The sequence below is a fragment of the Chaetodon trifascialis genome, chromosome 7 (assembly GCF_039877785.1).
Source record: "Chaetodon trifascialis isolate fChaTrf1 chromosome 7, fChaTrf1.hap1, whole genome shotgun sequence".
NCBI classification, from domain to species: Eukaryota; Metazoa; Chordata; class Actinopteri; order Chaetodontiformes; family Chaetodontidae; genus Chaetodon; species Chaetodon trifascialis.
Genome location: NC_092062.1, coordinates 30,112,328 through 30,120,891, shown reverse-complemented (window position 1 = coordinate 30,120,891; position 8,564 = coordinate 30,112,328). Strand labels below are relative to the sequence as shown.

General features: G+C 46.8%; 1 protein-coding gene across 3 annotated transcripts in view; it reads right to left on the bottom strand.

Moving 5' to 3' along the window:
* Nucleotides 1-1,219: 1,219 nt before the first annotated feature.
* LOC139334251 (CREB-regulated transcription coactivator 2) overlaps nt 1,220-8,564 on the bottom strand; it is a 28,853-nt gene continuing 21,508 nt past the window's right edge. For all 3 annotated transcript variants that reach the window (XM_070967025.1, XM_070967026.1, XM_070967027.1), the window contains 2 exons: nt 7,691-7,895; nt 1,220-6,208 (listed from right to left, as the gene is read on the bottom strand). In XM_070967025.1, the coding sequence (XP_070823126.1) occupies nt 6,018-6,208; nt 7,691-7,895 (396 nt within the window). In that variant the 3' untranslated portion in view covers nt 1,220-6,017. The remainder of the gene's footprint in view (nt 6,209-7,690; nt 7,896-8,564) is intronic.

The following is an 8,564-nucleotide window of genomic DNA, read 5'->3' as shown; positions in this document are numbered from 1 at the left end:
AATTATCCTCAGAAAACCCATCATGTGTTATCCTATAATGGAAATCATAGTAAGTAAAACCTCCTAAATTCCCAACAACACTTCTGAGGACGTGACCTTGGTGTCCCCGATGAGCGACTGCCTCCAGGAGAACATCAGTCAGATACAATTAATCAATATGTTCCATTGTTTCTTTCCAGGATCAATAAACATTCAAACCTGCTGCTGAAAGGCTGCGAGGCAGCGGGTGAGCAGAGCAGGCTGATCTGGTCTCAAGGAAACACCTGAACCAGGTGGTGTTACCTCCATCTGCTTTATTAGTAAATTATCTTTCATGAAGTTTTAATCCATAAAATCCAAGTTTCTGATCAAGGCGTCGACTGACAGAGAGGAACCACAAAAACTCAAACAAAGAAAAATGGATCATTCACTCCATCACACTTCTTCAAACGTGTCAGACTCTATGCTTTTATTGTGAAGGCCAAGCGCCTCCGTTCCGGTGTGATTGTGAGCGTCTTGACGCAGCCGCAGCTGTCACTGAACCGCTGAATGACTTCTTGCTGTTTGTGGACGTTTGAACACCAACTGCAGGATCTTCATCACGATGACGACGATCCGAATATAAACAAGACTTCAGGTGAGCTCACGTGCCGCAGTAACCATGAGTATAAACTGTGTACTACTGCCCAGTACACTGTGTTCATATATTTAATATGTTGTTGTTTGAGGTAACAAAGTAAACAGAAATACTCACATTTATCATAATACACACGCAGTACTGGTGTGTATTTGTACTCATTTTGTGTTTATATAGTCAGTCAGTGTAATTATACTCAATATAAACATGTTCAAGTGTATTTAAGCTAACCCCTAGCCTGAAGTGTATCCGTGTAAACACGCTGTACTGCAGTATTTTTACAATAACACTGAACCACTTTATTTAAATAAATGCCATACTGCAGTACATGCAGTATATTTACAGCTACAGTATCTGTGGTGGAAAGTAACTAAGTACATTTTCCTGATTACACGTAAGTTTCATTTTTTACAGTGTGGTATTAGTACTTTCACTGTATTTAAGGATCTGAGTACTTCTAAATATGCTCAGAAATACTTCAGTGCGCGCACACACACGCACACACACACACACACACACACACACACACACACACACACACACACACACACACACACACACACACACACACACACACACACACACACACACACACAGCAGCTGTTCCAGGTTTCATTTGTTTATTTTCTGGAAAATAATGTGACGTTACAGTTTCTTTAAAAATCTCTCGTGTTAGCTGAGAAACATGTTCATCTGTACAACTCGCTCAACAGTCCCTGGTTATTTATCACAAGGTTCAAATAAAAATCTGAACAGAACAAAAGTCAATTCTTATTCAAATACAAAGCGAAAGACGCAGAACGCTCATTTTATTCTCTGCAGCCTAAAAACATGAACGCTAACAATAACATTAATAATATGAGAGCAATTAATATCATACATCAATAAAAAATATGAAAAAATATGAAATATGGCCTTTAACTGATCCCCAGTCTGCGCGCGCACAAACACACACAAGCAAAACCTCGCTGGTCAACAGCTCCCCCTGCTGGCAGAGTCTGGAACTGCATGTTAACTTAGAACAGGTTTATTGCATAACAACTGCAAGATGCTTCACACACGCGCACACAGGCAGGCAGGCGCGCACGCGCGCGCGCACACACACACACACACACACAAATGTGAATTACGGGGTTATATTAAACAATATTTTTTAACCTTCTGAGCGATGCCAGCTTTTATAAAAATGAAAGTGAGAGCGTCAAAATAAAACGACGGTGCTTTTAAAGTGAAAATCAGGTCGTTACAAAGGAGGAAAATCCCTTTAGGAGCAGAAATGAAGGACGTTTCCTCTCAGGCTGATGTGTCTTCAAACATGCTGTCACTTTGTTCTGAAGTCCAGAGAGGACAGGAAGTGACGTCATCTGTTTGACAGTAACTTCACTCCAAAGAGTTCTTTCAGTCTGACGCTTTAACATCAGAGCGAAGTTAAAAAGCTGAAAGCAGCTCAGAGAGCCGAGAAAACAGCACTACATTCAGGGTACTTCTACTGACACCGAGTACAAATACACTGAAGGTATTTCTAAAGAAACGCAGTGAGGACATGAAGAAGAAGGACCTTCTGTGTTTTAGATGATTTGAGATTTTAGGGCCAACAAAGATGTGAAAACTTCTAGTTTTTCAGAATAAAAGCTGGAGAAATTGATCAGATCAGCTTCCTGTCCACAGCACACAGACACCTCAACATGGACCCAACATCTGTCCTCACTGTCCCGCACCTGACTCATCGTGGTCGTCATGGCTACAGCAGCGACTTCCTCGCTGTCCGCCTGAAGTCTCGACGGCTGCCTGCACCGAAAAGACTCGTCCACAGAGACGAGGACGTGATTCTGTCCTTCAGACCAAAGCTGATGAGTGGATTAACTACAGGAGCCCACAGAGGACAAGCTTCCCTCTGAGAGTTGGCAGAGCTGCAGCCTGGACTGACCTGCAGGGGGCAGCACTCACACTCAGTCCTTGCATCACCTGTCAAGTCCCTCAGAACACCACCTGCCTGCTTCTCATTGGCTGTTACTACAGCTAAAATCCAGCCAATGAGCTTCCTCCACACACCTGAGCGTCTTTCCAAACACCTGGCCAGGTTGGTTTTTAGACCTGGAAACCCATTTCCATAACTTTCCAGACCTGCCATAACCTCTAACCTCTAAGGAAGTGCATTTTCAAAATAATGGCACCGCCGGCAGTAAAAACATTGAGTTGCTTTTCCTTCAAACATTCAGCTGCAGACAGAAAGCAGAGCTGAACTGAAGCTTTCTGCACTTTCATCTTTTCTTTGACAAATGTTTTCATTTTCAGTGAACTTCTTTATTTTTCATCTTTCTCGCTTTCAGATAGTCAGACAGCTGTTTGAACATGTGGAATAAACAGAATAAAAAGTGGTTTCTGCTGTCATCAAACCGAACTTCATGATTAAAGCTGAGAAAGAGAAAAGTCATCAGCGCTGATCGTCTCTGCTGCAGATCACACGTTGTTGTTGTTATTGTTGTTGTTGTTGTTGTTGTTTTCACGTCAAATCAAACGTGCAGATTTCAGGATCAACGAGCAGAAACACAATAATTCTGTTTTTATTGGCGTCTAATCACTGAAAAATAAGTTTTCGTTACCTTAGAAACAGCCTTCATGTCTTCTTCTCTCTCATCCTTACGTTTCTACAGGAGCCCAGAGCGGACAAACCAGTTTTCAAGTGGCTGCAGTCTGCAGTGTCACCACTAGATGGCACTGAGTCAACACACAGCTCCGCCTTCAGGCTGGGAAACACTTCCTGTCTCTCCACCAATCACATCAGAGGAAACAAACTAATCTCATGTTCGACTTTTAATTTTAGAAAACTGACTTCCTGTGAAATTAAAGGGACATTTGAAGAAAATCCTTCAAATTACAAATAATTTTCCCAACGTTGAAACTGAAAAACGATCCTCAGCCCGAAAGAAACTCTGACCTGAGGAACGCCGACAAACAGCTGACGGGCGTGACGGCGGCCGAAGGACGACCACACGCGGCTGGTTTTCTTCTTCTTTTATCTTAAATATACGTTTTCTGTCTTAAAGAGATTATCTGAGAAATTATTTACACACAGATTTTGAGCACTTTGGATTAAAAAATAAAACTTTATAGTCAGAATAATATTAAGATTTTTTACCTTTGTTACATAAAAATATGTTGCTTTGCTCGGGCCCGGGGGCGGGGCTAAAACACAGGTGCAGCAAGTGCAGGCAGGGCGGGGCTAAGGGCTGTCAATCACAGTGACTGGGGTTAAAGGGCAATCCCACCAAAAAGTGCTTCAGTGCTGCAGAACTCAGCTTCACCTGCAGGACGGACAGGTGTCCTCAGGACGCTGTGACATCACTGCTGGGTGTGGTTACAGGTGCAACGACGCACTGACACGACGGGATGATCGTCAATCAAACTGTAGATTATTGTCTGGATCAATCAAACGTTTGGTCCAATTTATAAATCCTGATCAGGACAAACAAACATTTAATGGATCGTCAGGATGGTTTCAGATGATCTGGTTTTGGATAATCTGGTTCCAGATTATCTGGTTTCGGATTACCCGGTTTCAGATTACCTGGTTTCAGATCATCTGGTTTCAGATTATCTGGTTTTGGATTACCTGGTTTCAGATTACCTGGTTTCAGATCATCTGGTTTCAGATTATCTGGTTTCGGATTACCTGGTTTCAGATCATCTGGTTTCAGATGATCTGGTTTCAGATCATCTGGTTTCAGATGATCTGGATTCAGATCATCTGGTTTCAGATGATCTGGATTCAGATTATCTTTTTTCAGATTATCTGGTTTCAGATCATCTGGTTTCAGATTATTTTTCTAATCCTCAGATTAGACGTCAACGAGTCGACTGGCTGGATCGAGTTAAAAAAACACTTTTCAATCTGAGCTTCTCACCTGTGAGGACTCAGTTTTGGGATTCGGACTCTGAGGACGTCCCCTTTCTGACATGATTCAGACCAAATCCGACCATGAACTGACAGAATAATCTGGATTAATTTAATCTGCAGCTCCGGACCAGCCGCTGCTTTGGGAAACGTCCATTCAGACATTTCTTGGTGGAATCGCCCTTTAAAAACTCCACCTGAGAGGGGGATGAAGCTGAAGCCTGAGCGTCTCAGCGGGACAAAGACCTGCGACGTCACATGAAGACCTGGACCGGACTCTGACATCCTGATCCGGATTCAGCGGCGAGAAGCTTCTCTTCGCTCAGCGTCTCCATCATCAGACATGTTCAGCTTCATCTCTGAAATGCATAAATTCACCCGACGCGTCATCGGCGCGCTCGTCTTCTTCTGACGTTTGCTGGAGTTCAGGCAGCTGCAGGTGAGCGAGGCTGAAAGTCTGAAGTCACATCAGGAACGCGATGGCGCTCAGTGCTGGAGAGGCTGAAGGCGTCCCGGAGCGGAGACACGAAGCTGATACCGTCCAAACATCTGATTCACCAAAGCGTCCGAGCAGGCGGCGTCCTGGACGTCTTCGTCCTCTCGCTGCAGACCGGCCTCGTTGCCTTCGATCGAAGCTTCGTTAAAGCAGAATCAGCTTTAAAACACGACTGCTGAGCAAAGCGAGCTTCAGGTTTCGCCTCAGACGGCTTCATCTGAAGGACTTCAAGGTGTCTGAAAGCCAAAAACTAACCAAAGTTTTATTTTGAAGCTTTTATGAGCTGAAAAAGCTCAAACGTTTGCAGAAAGCGTCCGATGTGACCACAGAAACTGACGGATGTAAAGCGTCGAATCGTCGGCGGCGGTCTGATTGTTCTGAGCACGCTCCTGAGAGGCTTCGTCGCCGACCTTTGACCTGCCGCTCGTTCACTTCCTGTGATCTCCTCTGATTGGTGCAGGCCGGTTTGATCTCTCACGGCGTCAGTTTGACGTGTCGTATAAAAGGACGCAGAGCTCTGCGTCATGGCTAACTTCCTGATGGAGCAGAGGGGACAGACTCCGCCTGCTGGTTAGTTGACCTAAAGACATTTTGTGGCCAAACAGTCCGAACCAATCACGCGTCACGCTTCGAGGCCTCCGAGCGCTGCTGCTTTTTACAGACGTTTCGTACAGAAAGCCGACGTCACGTTTGCGTTATGGCGAGTGCGTTTCATCAACATGCAGATAAGACTCGAACAAGCTAATGCCGAAAAACAGAAGCGTCGTGGTTTCTCGTGACTTCAAGCATTGCGAGAGCGTTTTCAGTTAAGTGCCTTCGACGGAAAACTCCCCTCCGTCAGTTCGTTGCGACCTCCGACAGACATCTCACGTCCTTGTCGCCGACAAAAAAGACTCTGGGAGACTCCTCAAACCTCGCTCTGCAGACCGCCCGGTCCTCTCCGCCTCCGTCCGGGTGGCCGTCTCTTCGCCGATTCCCGCCAAAGCTGCTGGAGCAGAGAGGCCGCGGGGTCACTTGAGCCGGTCGGAGCGGAACGAGTCCTCCACGGCCGGGTCGGCCAGCATCAGGTCCCCGTCCAGCATGTCCAGGGCCAGCGGGTCCATCCTGAGCGGGTCGTCCAGGGAGAAGGGGTCCATCTCGAAGCCGGGGACGTGAGACAGAGCGCTGGCGATCTCTTTAGACAGACCCGGCGGCGAGTCGCCTGCAGGGAGGGAAGAGGGCGGACATGTTGAGCGACAAAGAAAACACAGAACAACACGACGTCTGACCAGGATTCATCATCAAAGAACGTCAAGAAACGTCCATTACAAGTCCCCAAAGAGACGTCTCAGCGTCCGTCCAGAGGACACTCAGCTCACACACATGAATCAAAAAGAGCGAGTCCACACGTGGAAGCAGTCAGAGGACAAGCTGTCTGTCTCTCAACGTGACTGACTTCCTGTCTGTGGCTCACTGGCTCCTCCTGAGGACGTGCACCTCACAGGTAAAAGCTTCAAACAGCGTCTGATCGGGACTATTGATCGATCGATCGATCGTGGTGACCGCAGCTCTCGATCAGGCTGTCACTGTGAACCTTCATTCAGAGAAACTCTTCACTTCCTCAAACATCTTCTGAGGAAGATCTAAAGAACCAAAATCACAGATTCCTCTTTCACTTCTTCTTCTGTTCACTGCCTCTATGAACGCCTTCGTTCAGCCTTTCTACGAAACATCAGCTCACGTTTGGTTTTTGATTTATTGCTCGTTTTAGACTCGTTTCATTCAGCCTGAACTTCTCACACAGCTGCTCGTGTTTAACAGACGAGACGGAGGAATGTTCTTACTGCTAGTGGAGAAAGGCTTTAACAGAACGTCACATCATACGTTGGATGTGGCTCTTCAGTGATGAAGAGGAGCGACTTTACACCTGAACTGAAGGCAGCAGATAAAACAACCAGCTGCTCATTCAGACGTCGTTCTGCTCTAAAAACAAGTGAAAGCAGACAAAAGTCTGGAGGTGAACTACTTCCTGTCCACGACCTCGAAACCAAAGTGCTCCTGATGACTGTGGTTTGGTTTTTAGGGGCTTGTGGTTTTTATCGTCCTGAGGATTAACGAGCAGCAGACGTTCAGCGCCGCAGTGCTGAATGATGGCGTTTACGTTACGGCTGTTTGCTCAGTTAACCAATCACAAAGGTCCAATGGAAGGCCACTAAAGACGAGGACTGTCTCTAAACAAGACAGAGGACGTTATTTACGTTCAGCTGTCTGCTGTGAAACTGTTAACGCTGATTGAACACGTGTTGGTCGTGTTGTTCGTGTTGGTCGTAGCTGTGACTTTAAATCATCACCGCAGATTTAAACAGAAGCTAACGTTAAGCCGTTCGTTAGCCCACTCTGCTCCTGTGCTGCACACAGCTGACGAGACATTTTCCTGCGTTTTTCACCCTATGAACAGCTTTTGGTGCTCGGTGAAAGCTCCTCGTGGTTTCTCAGTTTGATTTTCTGAGCGAGCGTGAACGATGGAAAACATCAGCGTTTTGAGTGTGTGTTACAGTGCTTCCTGTGCAGAGAATCACTTCCTGCCCTCCATCTGCAGCTCACACCACAACACAGGAGCGACGCGACGTCTTCTGCGAACAAGCTCAGACTGAGGTTCTGCTTCAGCTTCAGACCTCCAGTCCAAACGTCAGCTCAGACCCACCGGTGAGGATGATGTTGGGCACGTTGTGTCGTCCCTCGCCGCCGCTGTAGTTCTGGTTCTGGTTGTTGAGGAGCTGCTGGTCCCCGGGGTCCTGCATGTCCAGGGGCCCCTGGGTGTTGGAGGGGAACTGGTTCTTGTCGGCGGTGCCACAGCTCAGACCGCTGTGGTTCAGAGACAGACAGTCCGCCTGGTGGTCTGCCGAGAACTGCAGCAGAGGACAGAGGACAGAGGACAGAGGACAGAGGACAGAGGACAGAGGACAGGTTTGACCGGGACTCTCACTGACGAAGACGTCAAAGAATCCTGCAATAAGCTGCTTGAGTTTCATTTTCCACCTGTTCTGTTTATGATTGACACGACAGGTAACAAATTAAGTCTGACTGATCGATCGATTGATCGACTGATTGATCGATTGATTGATCGATTGATCGATCAACTGAGGACCAACAAAGGCTTTTGGTGAAACGTCTGAAAAGTACATTTTCTAGCTTCCCTCCACGGTCGAGGCTCACTCTCCTCTCATGTTGACGTGCTGCAGACCTCCACACCTGAGCTGCAGGTGGAGCTGCAGACTGACTGAGGAGCGGCGTACAGGTGCCACCTGAGCTCTGTCTTTCTTTAAAGTGCATGAAAATGTTTGTTTCGTAACTTCCTCTGAAAGCAGTCGCTGGTTTTTGACAGACAACAGGAGACACGTGAGACCAGTCAGACCAGTCAGACCAGTGACCTCACCTCCACTCGCCAAATGAAGAGACAATGAAATTGATATTTTTGAGTCCTGCACAGTAAAGACAGGCTGAGCTCAGACACCTGCGGTGACATCACAGCCCTGCAGCCAGCGTTCTGTACAGTCTCTGATGACATCATCAAGGTG